Source organism: Pseudophryne corroboree, chromosome 2 (assembly GCF_028390025.1).
Source record: "Pseudophryne corroboree isolate aPseCor3 chromosome 2, aPseCor3.hap2, whole genome shotgun sequence".
NCBI classification, from domain to species: Eukaryota; Metazoa; Chordata; class Amphibia; order Anura; family Myobatrachidae; genus Pseudophryne; species Pseudophryne corroboree.
The window spans coordinates 910,911,322-910,930,689 of NC_086445.1; the positions used below are offsets into that span (position 1 = coordinate 910,911,322).

At 48.3% G+C, this 19,368-nt stretch overlaps 1 protein-coding gene across 3 annotated transcripts in view; it reads left to right on the forward strand.

Moving 5' to 3' along the window:
• Positions 1-19,368, forward strand: part of WDR81 (WD repeat domain 81) — a 200,902-nt gene that overhangs the window by 93,418 nt on the left and 88,116 nt on the right. For all 3 annotated transcript variants that reach the window (XM_063956105.1, XM_063956106.1, XM_063956107.1), the window contains one exon: positions 16,855-17,520. In XM_063956105.1, coding sequence (XP_063812175.1) covers positions 16,855-17,520 — 666 coding nt within the window. The remainder of the gene's footprint in view (positions 1-16,854; positions 17,521-19,368) is intronic.

Consider the following 19,368-nt stretch of genomic DNA (forward strand, 5'->3'; position numbering starts at 1 on the left):
TACTACGACCAGCTATAGCAACTGCCTGGATGTGCAGTGCTGGAGTAGTTTGGTCAGAATCCCTGATTGAAAATATTGATACCCTAGATAGGGACAATGTTTTACTGTCGTTAGAACAAATAAAGGATGCATTTATCTATATGCGTGATGCACAGAGGGATATTTGCACACTGGCATCTCGGATGAGTGCTATGTCCATTTCAGCCAGAAGAGCCTTATGGACACGACAGTGGACAGGCGATGCGGATTCAAAACGTCACATGGAGGTTTTGCCGTATAAAGGGGAGGAGTTATTTGGAGTTGGTCTATCAGACTTGGTGGCCACGGCTACTGCCGGGAAATCCACTTTTTTACCTCAAGTCACTCCCCAACAGAGAAAGGCACCGACCTTTCAACCGCAGCCTTTTCGCTCCTACAAAAATAAGAGAGCAAAGGGCTTGTCGTACCTGCCACGAGGCAGAGGAAGAGGGAAGAGACACCAACAGGCAGCTCCTTCCCAGGAACAGAAGCCCTCCCCGGCTCCTGCAAAAACCTCAGCATGACGCTGGGGCCTCTCAAGCGGACTCGGGGACAGTGGGGGGCCGTCTCAAAAATTACAGCGCGCAGTGGGCTCACTCGCAGGTAGACCCCTGGATCCTGCAGATAATATCTCAGGGGTACAGGTTGGAATTAGAGACGGATCCTCCTCATCGTTTCCTGAAGTCTGCCTTACCAACCGTCTCTTCCGAAAGGGAGAGGGTGTTGGAAGCCATTCACAAGCTGTACGCTCAGCAGGTGATAGTCAAAGTACCCCTATTACAACAAGGAAAGGGGTATTATTCCACTCTATTTGTGGTACCGAAGCCGGATGGCTCGGTAAGGCCTATTCTAAATCTGAAGTCCTTGAACCTCTACATAAAAAAGTTCAAGTTCAAGATGGAGTCACTCAGAGCAGTGATAGCGAACCTGGAAGAAGGGGACTTTATGGTATCCTTGGACATCAAGGATGCGTATCTACACGTTCCGATTTACCCCGCACACCAGGGGTACCTCAGGTTCATTGTTCAAAACTGTCACTATCAGTTTCAGACGCTGCCGTTCGGATTGTCCACGGCGCCTCGGGTCTTTACCAAGGTAATGGCCGAGATGATGATTCTTCTTCGAAGAAAAGGCGTATTAGTTATCCCATACTTGGACGATCTCCTAATAAGGGCAAGGTCCAGAGAACAGCTGGAGACAGCTTTAGCACTATCTCAAGAGGTGCTAAGACAACACGGGTGGATTCTGAATATTCCAAAATCCCATTTAATCCCGACAACTCGTCTGCTGTTCCTAGGAATGATTCTGGACACGGTTCAGAAAAAGGTTTTCCTTCCAGAGGAAAAAGCCAAGGAGTTATCCGATCTGGTCAGGAACCTCCTAAAACCAGGAAAAGTGTCAGTACATCAATGCACAAGAGTCCTGGGAAAAATGGTGGCTTCTTACGAAGCAATTCCATTCGGCAGATTCCATGCAATTCCAAAGGGATCTGTTGGACAAATGGTCAGGGTCGCATCTGCAGATGCACCTGCGAATAACCCTGTCACCAAAGACAAGGGTGTCACTTCTGTGGTGGTTGCAGAAGGCTCACCTATTAGAAGGCCGCAGATTCGGCATTCAGGATTGGATCCTGGTGACCACGGACGCCAGCCTGAGAGGCTGGGGAGCAGTCACACAAGGAAGAAACTTCCAGGGAGTATGGACGAGTCTGGAAAAGTCTCTTCACATAAACATTCTGGAACTAAGAGCAATCTACAATGCTCTAAGCCAGGCGGAACTTCTCCTGCAAGGAAAGCCGGTGTTGATTCAGTCGGACAACATCACGGCGGTCGCCCATGTAAACAGGCAGGGCGGCACAAGAAGCAGGAGTGCAATGGCAGAAACTGCCAAGATTCTTCGCTGGGCGGAGAATCACGTGATAGCACTGTCAGCAGTGTTCATCCCGGGCGTGGACAACTGGGAAGCAGACTTCCTCAGCAGACACGATCTTCATCCGGGAGAGTGGGGTCTACATCCAGAAGTCTTCAACATGTTAATAGACCGTTGGGAAAGACCAATTGTAGACATGATGGCGTCTCGCCTCAACAAGAAACTGGACAAATATTGCGCCAGGTCAAGAGATCCACAGGCAATAGCTGTGGACGCACTGGTAACTCCTTGGGTGTACCAGTCAGTGTATGTGTTTCCTCCTCTGCCGCTCATACCAAAGGTATTGAAGATCATACGGCAAAGAAGAGTAAGAACAATACTAGTGGTTCCGGATTGGCCGAGAAGGACTTGGTATCCGGAACTTCAAGAGATGCTCACGGACGAACCGTGGCCTCTACCTCTGAGAAGGGACCTGCTACAGCAGGGTCCCTGTCTTTTTCAAGACTTACCGCGGCTGCGTTTGACGGCATGGCGGTTGAACGCCAGATCCTAAAAGGGAAAGGCATTCCAGAAGAAGTCATTCCTACCTTGATTAAGGCACGGAAGGAAGTCACCGTGAAACATTATCACCGCATTTGGCGAAAATATGTAGCGTGGTGCGAGGATCGGAGGGTTCCGACGGAGGAATTCCAACTGGGTCGTTTCCTACATTTCCTGCAATCAGGATTATCTATGGGTCTCAAATTGGGATCCATTAAGGTTCAAATTTCGGCCCTGTCAATATTCTTCCAAAAAGAATTGGCCTCTGTCCCTGAGGTCCAGACTTTTGTCAAGGGAGTACTGCATATACAGCCTCCTGTGGTGCCTCCGGTGGCACCGTGGGATCTAAATGTAGTTTTAGATTTCCTCAAATCCCATTGGTTTGAACCATTGAAAAAGGTGGATTTGAAATATCTCACATTGAAAGTGACTATGTTACTAGCCCTGGCCTCTGCCAGGAGAGTATCTGAATTGGCGGCTTTATCTTATAAAAGTCCTTATCTAATCTTCCATTCGGATAGGGCAGAACTGCGGACTCGTCCGCATTTTCTCCCTAAAGTGGTATCAGCATTTCATCTGAACCAACCTATTGTGGTGCCTGCGGCCACTAGCGACTTGGAGGACTCCAAGTTGTTGGACGTTGTCAGAGCCTTAAAAATATACATTGCAAGGACGGCTGGAGTCAGAAAATCTGACTCGCTGTTTATATTGTATGCACCCAACAAGTTGGGCGCACCTGCTTCTAAGCAGTCGATTGCTCGTTGGATTTGTAACACAATTCAACTTGCACATTCTGTGGCAGGCCTGCCACAGCCTAAAACTGTAAAAGCCCACTCCACAAGGAAGGTGGGCTCATCTTGGGCGGCTGCCCGAGGGGTCTCGGCATTACAACTCTGCCGAGCAGCTACGTGGTCGGGGGAGAACACGTTTGTAAAATTTTACAAATTTGATACCCTGGCAAAGGAGGACCTGGAGTTCTCTCATTCGGTGCTGCAGAGTCATCCGCACTCTCCCGCCCGTTTGGGAGCTTTGGTATAATCCCCATGGTCCTTTCAGGAACCCCAGCATCCACTTAGGACGATAGAGAAAATAAGAATTTACTTACCGATAATTCTATTTCTCGGAGTCCGTAGTGGATGCTGGGCGCCCATCCCAAGTGCGGATTATCTGCAATACTTGTACATAGTTATTGTTAACTAATTCGGGTTATTGTTAAGGAGCCATCTTTAAGAGGCCCTTTCTGTTGTCATACTGTTAACTGGGTTTAGATCACAAGTTGTACGGTGTGATTGGTGTGGCTGGTATGAGTCTTACCCGGGATTCAAAATGCCTCCCTTATTGTGTATGCTCGTCCGGGCACAGTACCTAACTGGAGTCTGGAGGAGGGTCATAGGGGGAGGAGCCAGTGCACACCACCTGACCTAGTAAAGCTTTACTTTTTTGTGCCCTGTCTCCTGCGGAGCCGCTATTCCCCATGGTCCTTTCAGGAACCCCAGCATCCACTACGGACTCCGAGAAATAGAATTATCGGTAAGTAAATTCTTATTTTCATAGGCATACTGTCAATTCTCCATAGCTATCCGGGATGACCGTGACATCACCAATGTTGCATAGTAGATTTTCTGTGATGCTGTCCTCCTTGTTTATCACATTTCAACAACATATATCGCGAGTGTAACCTTTTTACTGATATATTTCTATATGGATCATAGCTCAACACACACACACACACACACACACACACACACACACACCTTGTGCCATGATTCAAATATAAATTATACTACCGATTCTAAAAGGGTATTATACCAACTGAAATACTAAAAGAGGGCCTATCACTGATGATTACTATTATTAAACATTTTATATGGTGCCATAAGTGGCCTGCAGTGCCGTACATATGGCTAAAAGCAGTGGCGCCAAGAGGGGTGGGAGCAGGTACAAATCGCCCAGGTCTTGGGCTGACGGAGGGGCCGAGGTCCTCCACTCGCCTGCTCACCCCCCCTTACCTGTCAGCTCCCTTATACGTCCCCAGCCAAGCAGCATCAACCTCCTCTGTCTGTGCGGCAGCAGGAGGGGGGTTAGCGAACGATGTGCTCCTGGCTGGAGTGCACAATGGTGCCCTCCTGTAGAGCGTGAAGCTGCGCAGTAAATACAATTATAAATGATATTCCATTAGGACATGCCCCCCACTCCCCCCCAATATCTGGGCCTGGTCACGCTGCCTTTGGCCATTGCCAAAGTAAAACCGTACGGTGTAAACATAACATTACAGAACACAAGTAGCAATCAGCACCACAGTTTTCTGTACACAATACAGCTGGAAAGCAAGGTGTACAAGGGGAAGAAAATAATAAAATAAATAGCTAGATATATATCTATCTATCAGTGATGTGGGGTGAGGCCTAGCCTTTCCTGTTATACTAACGTTTGCACCAGAGTTTTGACTGCATAATGTATATGAAAAATACAAACAATATATTAGAAGTATCTTCTTTTCTTTTACGTCCTAGAGGATGCTGGGGTTCATATTAGTACCATGGGGTGTAGACAGGTCCACCAGGAGCCATTGGCACTTTAAGAGTTTAATAGTGTGGGCTGGCTCCTCCCTCTATGCCCCTCCCACCAGACTCAGTTTAGAAAATGTGCCCGGAGGAGCCGGTCACAGCTAGGGGAGCTCTCCTGAGCTTCCTTGGTAAAAGTTTTTTTTTTTAGAGTTTATTTCTTTACATGAGACTGCAGTCTGCCTGCATTGAGGGACTGGGGGGGGGGGGGCAGTGTCCACCCTGCGGGGGCTGAGTCACTGCCTTTGCTGACTGGTCATTGAGCTTCAGAGGGAACGATCGCGACCCGCCATAGGGGACCGCTCGCCCCAGCAGCCAGCCGCCACCCCCTTTCAGAGTTGAAGTTGGCGAGTAAGTCACTGTCCCCCCTCACAAGCGGGGGGTCAGTGTGAAGAAGGCGGCTTGCGGGTAAGGCTCCAGAAAGGCTCAGCGGTACTGCGGTGCGGCGCTTGGAGGGGCGCCCTGAGCCTGCTCCAGACCCTAACTGACCTGTCTAGCCTGTCGGGGTCTGCGGATCTCGGCCAGCAGAAAAATCCTCCGGGCCAGTATAATGTAAAGAAGAGCGGGAAGCCGGCGCCATTGCGGGGGCGGAACTTCTCCTCAGAGCGGAACCAACAGCGTTCAGCGCCATTTTCCTGCCTGCAGCTCCCTGCCAGCGGATGTCCAGGTCCCTCCAGAGCACCTCTGTACGGTACCAGGGGGGAGTAGAGGGGAGGGGTGTCTGTGAAGGGCTGTCACCTATTAAGGGACTCAGTCAGCGCTGGTGGGGGGTCTCCCTATACCTGTTGTAGGGCTGTGTGTGGGTTGGCTCCAATCTCTGTGTGTCTCTGCCATTCTTGGGGGGGAAACTCTGTCTGCCCAGTACCCTGTGTGTTTGTGGGGTGTTTGGTGGGTGTGTGACAACATGTCAAGGGACACTGTTTCATATGCTGTAGAAGATTTGTCTTCCCAGGAAGACTCCATTCCATGTAATCAGGATTGCACTGTTGCAGCGCGGATCCCAGCTAGAGAGCCAGAATGGTTAGTCTTTCTGAGGGGGACTATTTCTCAAATTTTGGATAGGATGGCTAGGACTGAACATGCCACTCAGGTCCTGCAATCTTCTATGGTTGTATGGTCTGATACTGCTTCCTCGGGGTCCACTGCGGTACATTCTCACAAACGTGAGCTTGCAATGCTTATGCAGGATGACACGGACACTGATACTGACACTGCAGATGTTGAGGGGGACAGCATCACTTGCTAAAGGGGTGCAGTTGATGATTGAAGCTGTAAGGGATGTTTTACACATTTCTGACACCGCTCCTGCGCAGGTGGAGGAGGCCTTTTTTACAGATAATAAAAAGGCCCCCCTCACTTTCCCGGCATCCAAAGAATTAAACGCTATCTTTGAAAAAGTCTGGGAAACTCCGGAGAAGAAATTCCAGATCCCTAAGAGAGTCTTGGTTGCTTTTCCCTTCCCAGAGGAAGATAGAAAGAAATGGGAGTCCCCGCCGATAGTCGACGCCTCTGTCTCCAGGCTGTCCAAACAGGTCGTGTTGCCGGTCCCGGGGTCTACCGCGTTGAAGGACCCGGCAGATCGCAAGATGGATGCTACGCTAAAATCCATTTACACGGCTTCAGGGGCTATATTGCAGCCTACAATAGCCTGTGCTTGGATTGCAAAAGCTATTGCCAGGTGGTCTATCACTCTGCAGGAGGAATCGACTACGCTGGATAAAGGTGACGTTGATTTATTTTTACATAATATTCAGGATTCTGCAGGGTTCCTGGTAAATTCCATGAAGGACCTGGGTTCCATGGCTGCGGGGAATCTCCTCCATGTCCGTCTCGGCTCGCAGGGGTCTCTGGCTGCGCCACTGGTCTGCGGACGCGGAATCCAGGAAGAGTGTGGAGTATCTACCATATACAGGTCAGCCTCTCTTTGGGGAGGCGCTGGATGCGTGGATTACCACGGCTACCGCGGGTAAGTCTCCTTTTCTCCCCTCAGCTGCACCGGCTACGAAGAAGCCTTTTACACCAGCCACGTCACAGTCCTTTCGGCCCGCGAGGCCTAGAAAGAACAAGCCTTTGAACACCTTCAGAGGTGGTCGTGCCAAAGGAAAGAAACCTGCTCCCGCAGGTTCCCAAACCCAGAAGCACGCTTCGGATACCCCTAAGTCCTCCACATGACGGTGGACAGGTAGGCCTGGTGGAGGGTCCGGTGGGGGCAAGACTCCGGCAGTTCAGCCATGTCTGGGTGTCGTCTGGTCTGGACCCTTGGGTCCTGGATATAGTGTCCAGAGGGTACAGACTGGAGTTTCAAGATCCCCCGCCTCACCGTTTCTTCAAGTCAGGCTTGCCGGCTCTGCTGGCAGACAGAACAATTCTTCTGGAGGCCATCAGAAAATTGGTGGTGTCAGAGGTCATTGTTCCAGTTCCACCTCAACAGTGGAACAAAGGTTATTATTCGAACCTTTTTGTGGTACCAAAATCGGATGGTTCGGTACGGCCTATTCTGAACTTAAAGTCTTTGAACCCTTATTTCAGGGAGTTCAAATTCAAGATGGAATCTGAGAGCTGTCATCTCAGGACTGACGGAGGGGGAGTTCCTGGTGTCTCTGGACATCAAGGATGCATACCTCCACATTCCCATGTGGTCGCTGCATCAGGCATACCTCCGGTTTGCACTGTTGGACGATCACTATCAGTTCCAGGCGCTGCCGTTTGGCCTCTCCACAGCACCACGGATCTTCACCAAGGTGATGGCGGAGATGATGGTTCTCCTCCGCAAGCAGGGGGTGAACATAATTCCATATCTGGACGATCTCCTGATCAAGGCGTCGTCCAGGGAGAGGTTGTTGCGATCCATCGCGCTCACGACACAGCTGCTCAGGAAGCACGGTTGGATCCTGAACCTTCCAAAGTCACATCTGGAACCGACAAGGTGGCTGTCTTTCCTGGGAATGATCCTCGACACGGAAGTGCAGAGGGTATTTTTTCCCGGTGGAGAAAGCATTGGTGATTCAAACAATGATCCAGGATGTGTTAAAGCCTACCCGGGTATTGGTTCATCAGTGTATCCGCCTTCTGGGGAAGATGGTTGCCACCTACGAGGCTCTGCAGTACGGCAGGTTTCATGCTCGACCTTTTCAGCTGGATCTCTTGGACCAGTGGTCGGGCTCTCACCTACACATGCACAAGAGGATACGCCTGTCTCCGAAAGCCAGGATTTCACTCATCTGGTGGCTACAACTTCCTCACCTTCTTGAAGGCCGAAGGTTCCGAATTCAGGACTGGATCGTTTTAACCACAGATGCAAGTCTAAGATTTTGTGGAGCAGTCGCTCTAGGGGAAACCTTCCAAGGAAGGTGGTCGAATCAAGAATCTCTTTTCCCAATAAGCATCCTGGAGCTAAGGGCCGTGTGCAATGCCCTTCTGCAAGCAGCACACCTTCTACAGGATCGGGCTGTTCAGGTGCAGTCGGACAACGTGACCACAGTGGCCTATATAAACCGACAAGGCGGAACGAAGAGCAGGGCTGCCATGTCAGAGGTGTCAAGAATCCTCCTCTGGGCAGAAAGGCTCGCTGTAGCGATGTCGGCAATCTTCATTCCGGGAGTAGACAACTGGGAAGCAGAATTCCTCAGCAGACACGATCTCGATCCTGGGGAGGTACTGTTCCAGGTCGAGAGAACCGCAGGCAGTGGCGGTGGACGCACTGGTAACACCGTGGGTGTTTACATCAGTGTATGTGTTCCCTCCAATTCCTCTGATTCCAAAGTTCCTTCAGCTGGTAAGAAGAACAAAGATTCTGGCTATCCTCATTGCTCCGGACTGGCCAAGGAGGGCTTGGTATGCGGATCTGCTGGATCTTCTGCTGGAAGATTCAAGGCCCTTACCTCTTCGGGAGGATCTGCTGCTGCAGGGGCCTTTCGCCTATCAAGACTTACCACGGCTACGTTTGACAGCATGGCGGTTGAACGCCAGATCTTAGCTTGGAAAGGTATTCCGAGTGAAGTCATTCCTACCCTGATTCAGGCTAGGAGGGGGGTGACGTCTAAACATTACCACCGTATTTGGAAGAAATATGTTTCTTGGTGTGAAGCTAGGAAATTTCCTGCGGTGGAGTTTCAACTTGGACGTTTTCTCCTTTTCCTGCAAGCGAGTGGATATGGGCCTGAGATTGGGATTCATCAAGGTCCAAATCTCTGCTTTGTCCATCTTCTTTCAAAAACAATTGGCTGTCCTTCCTGAGGTTCAGACCTTTTTGAAAGGGGTTCTGCACATCCAGCCTCCCTATGTGGAGCCAACGGCACCCTGGGATCTAGATGTGGTGTTGCAGTTCCTACATTCAGCATGGTTTGAGCCTCTCCTGGAGGCTGACATCAAGTTTCTCACGTGGAAGGCGGTCACTCTGTTGGCCTTGGCTTCTGCCCGACACGTGTCGGAATTGGGGACTTTATCTTGCAAAAGTCTTTATCTGATCTTCCATGAAGACAGGGCGGAACTTGGGACTCGTCCACAGTTTCTGCCTAAGGTTGTATCGGCTTTCCATATCAGCCAACCTATTGTGGTGCCAGTGGCTACTGACTCCTCAATTGCTTCAAAGGCCTTGGATGTTGTACGGGCTTTGAAGATCTATGTGAAGAGGACTGCTCGTCATAGGAAATCTGACTCTCTATTTGTCCTCTACGATCCCAAGAAAATTGGGTGTCCTGCTTCTAAGCAGTTGATTTCGCGCTGGATCAGGTTCACTATCCAGCATGCGTATTCTACGGCAGGATTGCCGTGTCCAAAATCGGTTAAGGCCCACTCTACTCGGAAAGTGGGTTCTTCCTGGGCGGCTGCCCGGTGTGTTTCGGCCTTACAACTTTGCCGAGCTGCTACTTGGTCTGGTTCGAACACGTTTGCCAAGTTTTACAAGTTTGATACTCTGGCCTCTGATGACCTCAAGGTTGGTCAGGCAGTATTGCCGGAGCCTCCGCGCTCTCCCTCCCGTACTGGGAGCTTTGGTACATCCCCATGGTACTAATATGGACCCCAGCATCCTCTAGGACGTAAGAGAAAATAGGATTTCTCTTTCATCCATCTGGGGGACGCTGCGCTGTTACTTGTGGGTTAGAGTGTGTGGATGGGAGTTTGGCACAAAACTAACTCCTCCCCCCCTCTAACCCCTCCCATCTCCAGCCTACCACCAGATCACCTCAGTTTTAGTTTTGTGCCTGAGGAGTACAGGCACAGATTCCTTAGCTATAGCTTTTAGTTAGGTTTTATTTCTTTTCTTTAGATTTCTTCAATAATACTTAGTCCCTGTCCACAGGTGACAAGTATAACAGGAGTGGGGTTAGTCAGTATGCTTTTACTCACTCCTTTTTGCGCCTCTGGGGAGTAACCATACTGCGGTCACTGGGGCTTTCTCATTCCGGGCTCAGATCCGAGGAGGCATAAACAGAGCGGGGGACACTGGCTGTCACGGTAGGACAAGATCCTAATCCCCCCTCCCCCCTTCCCCTATTATGGAGGAGACTGTATTCACAGTTCTAGCGGACGGGATCACTCAAATCACCGCCGCTAGTTTTCTTTTCACTGCAGCGCTAAGGTCCCTGCGGGCAGCACTAGCGCACGGGATCTCTCAGATCGCCGCCGCTAGTGTAGCAGCGCAGAGAGCGGAAGGTCCCTTCAGGGAAGGGAACGTATGACGCTCCGGTCAATGAAGGGGAGCGGTAACCGCGGCGGGATGCTGGGGGAGATGACGTCTTCCCGCATTGCACTCCCGCCATGTAGCGTCCGTCGTCCTCACTCTGTGGGGGCGGGTCCCACGTCCCACCTTCAGGCGCCATCTTACTGCTTGCTGCCGGAGTGGAAGCGGGGGACACTGCGCTGACGCCACAACACACGGGGACAGCATCTCACCCTGTATATCTCACAGGCGGGGAGCAGCAAAATAGCAAGTATAAGATTGTAAGAAGTATCCTGCAAGGTTTCCCACAGGCTGTCTTGACTTTTCTTTATCAGTTTAGTACTCACACTGAGATTTACAGGAGGGGTACACAATTTGTCAGCAACTGTATAGGTGGGAAGCCTTTTATATAGAAATTTCCTTTATTTAATGTCACTAAAAAAAAAATATAAAAAAAAAAAAATATATAATAATGACCAGTAAGCCAGACAAACCTACTAAGTGGAAGACAGGCTCAGCTGTATATTTTGCCTGTTCTCAGTGTGGTTCAAAGATGTCAAAGGGTATCACGGATCCTGGTTCGCTCTGCAGGACATGCTCCGTGACACCTACAGTAGAGCAGCCTAGTGTATCAGCAGATCAGTCAGTCCCTCTGTGGGCCAGGAACATGGCCGACGCTATTGCTGATTTACGTCAATCACAGTCAGGGGTGGATTCCGGTCAGTCGGCTATGGAGCCACCTTGGGCAAGGAATATGGGAAAAAGTATTGCTGACTTGGCACAGTCTATTAACAAGATGGTGTCCGCGTCCAGTTCGGCGGCCGCTAAGCGACAGCATCCGGTGGCCGCTATCACCTTCCCAGGAGAGGACTTGGATCCGGTATCCGCTCCTCTGGAGGAGGGCGAACTGGAGTCTGAGTGGGAGGATACTTCCGCCTGGGAAGAGGAGGAATTATCTACAAGTTCAGGTGTCAGATTATTGATTGAGGCCATCCGTCAGACTCTTAATATTCAGGATTCGGCGGAGGCGGAGACTTCAGGTTTCTTCAAGCGTCAGAAAAGACAAGTAGTAGTCTTTCCGTCTTATACTCATTTTGAAGACATTTTGAAGGAACCTTGGCTTAGGCCAGATTCACGATTTCAGGCTCCTAAGAAATTAAAATTTTTGTATCCCTTTGCAGATGACGACACAAAATTCTGGGAGACTGCTCCGAGAGTGGATGCTCCTATTTCTCATTTGGCGAAGGCTACGGTAATTCCTTCAGCACAATCAGTGACATTAAAGGATCCAACAGATCGGAAGCTTGAAGCTATTCTTAAGTCCATTTTTGCTTTATCAGGTATTTCTCTGCGCCCAATACTTGCTAGTGCCTGGGTCCTTAAAGCCGTTGATGAATGGTTGGGCCAGGTGGTATCTGGCATGCAGTCAGATGACCCATCAGAGGCTATTCAGCTGGCTGAGCAGATCTCCGAGGCGGTCACCTTCGTTGGTGAGGCCTTACTAGACTCTGTCTCACTACAGTCGCGGGTATCTGCTCAGGCGGTTACAGCAAGGCGTGCGCTATGGCTTCGTGTTTGGAACGCTGACTCTGATTCAAAACAGACATTGACAGCGGCGGTTCATTTTGAAGGAGAGTTCCTCTTTGGTTCAGAGCTTAAAAAGATTATCTCTGATACTACAGGTGGTAAGAGTCCATTTCTTCCAGTTGCCCCTCAGAAGTCAAGAGCGACTAGGTTTCGATCCTTCCGTACTCAGAGTAGGGGCGGGTTCCAGTCCTTTCGGGCCTTTTCAAGATTCCCACGTAGAGGCGTGTACCGTGGTAGGGGCGCACAAGCACCTCGCAGAGCGGCAGTCAAACCTGCCGACAAGCCTGCAGCATGACGCAAGGAATCCCCTGGAGGGATCCTTGGTAGTGGGAGCGCGGTTACTACAGTTCAAAGAGGTGTGGCTCCTGTCGCATCCGGATCAGTGGGTGTCTGGAGTCATAACCCGAGGTTACATTTTAGATCTCGAAGAACCTGTTCCAAACCGTTTCTTCATCACTCCTCTTCCGCGGGATCCCTCCAGACGACAAGCAATAACTCAGGCTACTTTCACGCTCTTGAAACAAGGAGTAATTCGTTCAGTTCCCAGAACTCAACGCGGTCAAGGGTTTTACTCAAGTCTTTTTCTAGTAAACAAACCGGACGGTTCCTTTCGGCCCATTTTAAATCTAAAGTGCCTGAATCCTTACCTTTCTGTCCAGAAGTTCAAAATGGAATCGATTCGTTCAATCATCGCAGCCATGGAACCAGAGGAATATTTGGCATCTATCGACATAAAGGACGCTTATCTCCACGTTCCAATTTGGTCGGGTCACCAATGTCTGTTGAGGTTCGCACTAGGGCCCTGGCACTTCCAGTTTCAGGCTCTTCCCTTCGGTCTTTCCACGGCCCCTCGAGTATTTACAAAAATATTGGGTCACGTGGTAGCGGTCCTCAGAGGCCAGGATATCAATATTACTCCTTATGTAGACGATCTACTTCTAAAAGCTTCCTCGCCGGAACTTCTCCAACTACACCTACAGCGCACCACGGCCACTCTGCAATCCTTCGGATGGATTGTGAATTTCCAAAAATCTTTCCTGACTCCCTCTCAGGAGATAGTGTTTCTAGGTCTCCTGTTCGACACAAGGAGGCAGAGGGTTTTTCTACCTCCGGACAAGATTCAGGATCTCAGGTCCAGGATTCGCTCTCTCTTACAATTGCCAAGGGAGTCGGTTCTCAGATGTATGCAGGTGTTGGGCAAGATGGTAGCAGCGTTCGAGGCGGTACCATATGCCAGATTTCATGCTCGTGCCCTTCAGTCTCAGATTCTGGGCTCTTGGAATCAGACGGATCCGCATCTGGACTTGCAATTATGCCGGCTGTCGGTTCAGACTCGACAGTCTCTACTTTGGTGGCTTCACAGTCCAAATCTGACCAAAGGAGCACCGTTCACGGTATGGGATTGGATGATGGTCACCACGGACGCCAGCCTCACCGGTTGAGGGGCGGTATTTCAGTCTCAGCATCTCCAGGGGCTCTGGAGCGTTCAGGAATCAAGGCTACCAATCAACATTTTAGAGTTAAGAGCAATTCGGTATTCTCTGGTTCAGATACAGGACAGTGTCAGGGGTCACCCAGTACGCATCCAATCAGACAACGCAACAGCTTACATAAACAAGCAGGGAGGAACTCGCAGTTGGAGAGCCATGAAGGAAGTCACACATATTCTACAGTGGGCGGAGAAGTGGATTCCGACCATATCCGCAATTCACATTCCAGGGGTAGAAAACTGGGAAGCAGATTTCTTAAGCCGCCACACGATACATCCGGGGGAATGGGAACTTCATCAAGAAGTCTTTCTGACCCTGGTGTCTCAGTGGGGCACACCCGACATAGATCTCATGGCATCCCGCCTAAACCGAAAGTTACCTCAGTACGGCTCTCGCACTCAAGACCCTCAAGCAACGCTAATCGATGCATTGACAGCCCCGTGGCAATTTCGTCTCGGATATGTGTTTCCTCCAATTCCCTTGATACCGCGTCTTCTTCAACGCATCCGCAGAGAGGGTCTACCAGTCATTCTTGTAGCACCAGACTGGCCTCGACGTCAGTGGTACACTCTTCTTCGGAGCATGGTGGTCGGAGAACCGTTCCGTCTTCCTCTACGACCCGATCTCCTCTTACAAGGTCCTTGTCACCATCAGGGTTTAGATCGTCTGGCTTTGACGGCTTGGTTCTTGAATCCAACATTTTAAGAGCTAAAGGATTATCTCGTCCAGTGGTAAAAACAATGCTTCAGGCTAGGAAGCCTGTCACTTCTCGTATTTATCACAGGGTATGGCGTATTTACATTGCTTGGTGTGAAAGGCGTGGGTTGTCCCCGCACCTCTTCCAATTACCTCGTCTGCTCTCTTTTCTCCAGGAGGGTCTGACTAAGGGACTTCGTTTGTCTTCTCTTAAGGGACAGGTTTCAGCACTGTCGGTACTTTTTCAAAAAAGATTGGCTACCATTCCGGAAGTTCAGACCTTCTTTCAGGGTGTACTCAGGATTTAACCTCCCTTTATACCTCCGGTTCCACCGTGGGATTTAAATCTGGTTCTTCAGGCTCTCCAGAAGCCTCCGTTTGAACCATTAAATTCTGTTGAGTTACGTTTTCTTACTCTTAAAGTGGTTTTTCTCTTGGCCATTGCCTCCGCTAGGCGTGTTTCTGTTGGCAGCCCTTTCTTGCAGGCCGCCTTTGTTGGTTTTTCACGACAATCGAGTGGTTTTACGTACAAAGCCTTCTTTTCTGCCTAAAGTGGTATCGGCTTTCCATATGAATCAGGACATTGTTCTTCCGGCGTTTGTTCCAGAATCTGCTGGAGGGGATTGCCATTTGGCCTCCTTAGATTTTGTTAGAGCCTTACGCATATATTTGTCCCGTACAGAATCTATTCGACGTACGGATACCTTACTGATTTTGTTTGTTGCGCCCAAGCGTGGCTGGCCGGCCTCTAAAAATACAGTGGCGCGCTGGGTTACATCTGCTATTAGACAGGCTTATGTTTCTTCAGCGTTACCTGTTCCTGATTCGTTGCGGGCTCATTCGACCAGAGCTGTTGGATCCTCTTGGGCTGTGCGCGGTGGAGTGTCCGTCGAGCAGTTATGTCGAGCGGCAACCTGGTCTTCCGTGCATACCTTCACAAAGTTCTACCGTTTTCATACTTTTGGTTTGGAGTCTGCCTCTGTTGGGCGTCAGATTTTACGGACGGCTATGCCGTCCACGTCTCCCTCCTCTAATTAGCTTGCTTTGGGAAATCCCACAAGTAACAGCGCAGCGTCCCCCAGATGGATGAAAGAGAAATAGGGATTTTTGCTACTTACCGTAAAATCTCTTTCTCTGATTCCATCTGGGGGACGCTGCGATCCCTCCCGTATTTTTGTCTGGTTTCCTTGGTCAGGTTCTATCTCATCTCCTCCGGCTTTGCTAAACGTTAACTGAGGTGATCTGGTGGTAGGCTGGAGATGGGAGGGGTTAGAGGGGGGGAGGAGTTAGTTTTGATAGGTTCTGTGCCAAACTCCCATCCACACACTCTAACCCACAAGTAACAGCGCAGCGTCCCCCAGATGGAATCAGAGAAAGAGATTTTACGGTAAGTAGCAAAAATCCCTATTTTAATTACCTGCCGGTAAATCCTTTTCTCGTAGTCTGTAGAGGATGCTGGGGGCCCGCCCAGCGCTTCGTTTTCCTGCATTGGTTTATAGTTCAGTACTACCTGGTTCCTAGGTAAGTTCTGCGTTATTTACTGTTCAGTAATGTTTCAGATGTTGCTGCAGTTTCCGGCATGTTGGCCGGATTTGTTGGTTGTGTGAGCTGGTATGAATCTCGCCACTATGTGTAATTCCTTCTCTCTAAGTATGTCGTCTCCTCGGGCACAATTTCTAGACTGAGTCTGGTGGGAGGGGGATAGAGGGAGGAGCCAGCCCACACTATTAAACTCTTAAAGTGCCAATTGCTCCTGGTGGACCCGTCTATACCCCATGGTACTATGGACCCCAGCATCCTCTACGGACTACGAGAAAAGGATTTACCGGCAGGTAATTAAAATCCTATTTTTATTATTGTAATCATTTTTATAGTCAAAACTCTGGAGTAAAAAGTCTATGGCAGGTAAGGTACTGTTTATCTTTTCTGCCTATCTCTGATCAAAATTCACCAAATTTCCAGGAGTTTATACTGCTACACTTGTGTATAATGTGTATATTATATATATAATCTATCTATAATCTACATGGCGTATGTGAATATAGACACATACTTGCTCTCAAACAGCTGCTTCGTGTTGCATCTTCCCTGCCTGCAAGCACCTGAGCTTAGAATGTTCAGTGAGGTAGACGAGGAAAGCAGTGTCAGTAAGTCAGCATCTTAGGGATGGCCGTTATCTCCAGGTAATTTAGTAACCGGAATGTTGTACCTCCTGCGCAGCGTATAGCCTAATTCTGTCTGTAACTGCATGTCAGCTTGTTAATTGGCAAACTAGAGGTCTTCAATTTCTCACAACTGAACAAGCTCTTGCGATAGTAGTGAAAGTAGATACCATGTGGCAAACTAGTAGTATGGCAGTAAAATATATTTGTCTTTATTTATAAAATATCCATTACATTATAAAGGAAAATAAGGTTTTTGTTCTTAGGTGATGGCATTGGTCAACTGGTTCCAAACAATGAGTTAATATGGAAATTAACAATGGTCTACCAAGAAGCAGTAATTCCGAAGGAAATTGATAGCCGAGCGCAACAGTTTGAGTACAGAGGAAGAATAAATTCTCCTTTTCACAACTCTGGGGAAGACACTCAGTCAGGCACTTTTGGAAGTGTCATGGTTGGCAACCGAATTCAAGTGCCGAAAGAAAACCACCAGCCAACACCAAGGTCCTCATTCCGCATACCTATTTTGGAAAACTTCCATTCTGACGATAATATGTTTAAACAGGACCTGCAAAAGAGTGCCCACGGACTGTGTGGTAACTGGCTGGCATATTGGCAGCATGAGATTGGTGTGAGCCAACAGGAACCTCACTTTTACTTCCACCAGATCAAGCTGCAAAGTTTCGTAGGCCACACTGGCGCAATAAAATGCATTAAACCTCTAAGTGGTGAAGATTTCTTTCTTAGTGGCAGTAAGGACAAAACTGTCCGCTTGTGGCCTTTGTATAATTCTGGCGATGGCACCAGGGAAATCGAGTCACGTCTCACCTACACCGAGCACAAGAAAACCGTGTTTTACGTGGGTCAGCTGGAGTCGGTGCAGCAAATAGTGAGCTGTGATGGAGGGGTTTGCATATGGGACCAATTCACAGGTATGGACAAAAGCTTGAATTGGTTATTTGGTGCTGGCCTGGTAATATACATTCTAAATTTTGAAATATGTGGAATTTATTATGGTGGCTAAAAATTGTGACAGTCACTTTTTGTGTGCTATCCAAAGATCATATAGTACTTTACATGCAGCATATATGTTTCAGATGCCTCTATTTTGGGGTGTGCCTAGATTATTGTTCTTCAAAATATACTCTTCATTACATGTACTATAACTTGACAACTCCCCTAAACTTGTACATACAGATGTGTCCTCATTACACTATTGCTGCAGTCGCTCCAAACAGAGTGCCTGATCAGTGCGATTCTGCTAACGCCGGGTGTCTGTATCAATGCAAAGCAACTAGGATGCACCAGGGAAGTGTGCTGATTCATTTGATATGCAACACTTGTATATCTCTGCGAGTCTGAATCTGTATATGAAGTGCTGCAATGCAGCACCTGTGGATTTTTTCCACACCAAGTTCCATTGTGCTTCATATACAGACTCGGACGGGCACAGATACTGTATATAATCAGATTAATCTTCAGTCTCCTGGTGCATCCTAGTCGCATCAAAACAACTAAAATTACTTTTTGGGTAAAAAGTTATAAAAAAGACACCCGCCGCAAGCATAATCACATACAACCTCTCGGTTTACTCGTGCCAGGGGTCTCACATCACTTGGCATATTGAGGCTAGGTGTGAGGACACGCCTGTACATGCATTAAAAAGGTGACTTTTCATATACCTTGGCTAGAAATATAGCTGTATATCTAGGCTTGTATTTGACTTTATTTTTGGGTTTGACCCATGAGGGCTCATCCTCTAACAAAAGTGAATTCAGTTGCCATGCCATAATTTACACAAGTAACTTACCCCCCATTTCACGCTTCATACTGTATGGTGCACTGCCTCGCACCATAGAGGGAACATATTCTGGAAAACGTATTTCATTGATGCGATCACGCAATACACATATATCTAGGTACACATTACACTTATTTGTTTTATTACTGGCCCTTAAAGGATGTTACAGGTGCATTTTAACTTTTAGATAGTGTATGTGGTTGTAGACTGTGCTTCCTGAGGTAGAAAAGGGTTAGGGTGATTCCCTATTTTTTCCTAAGATATCAAATGGTACACAAAGAAAGACTATCTGAGCGCATAACCTTCAATATAAGTATAAAGAAAGATATAGATTGGCTACTTTGGTAGTCACATATACAGTAAATACTGTTTATTAAGAGTCATAACTGATTGTATGTAATCTATAATGCTGGACCTAATACCGGTAAACAACACAAGACATACTAGGATAAAAAAAATATATATATTCCTGAAAAATATAAATAAAAAAATCTTGAAAAAATAATTATATAAAATCAAAGAACTATAGTGAGGTCCGTACTTGGAAGTGGCTAGAGTGTGCTGCATATATTAATAATCTTCCAAATGGAAAGGCACATCCACAGTCCTTGGTCAAAGCATGGTGAGCAAAGCGGTACACTAATTGGGGTCATGTGTGGTTAACCATACAAAATGACAGCGAAAAATAAAAATGTCAGCCATTTCCATGTTGACCTTTTTACTTTGTCGACCTGTTGTACCTGTTGACCTTTTCAGATATCTACCTTTTCGCTGTTGACCTAGTGACCATGTCGACCACAGGGGGTTGACCTAGTGACTGTCGACCTAATGATCCATGCCCATTGATTCATAGTATATTGATAGGCTGCATTGTCGACGGTATTGGTTCCTACTGTATTGATAGGCTGTATTGTTGTCGGTATTGGTTCCTGTTGTGTTGATAGGCTGTATTGTTGTCGGTGTTGGTTCCTAGTGTATT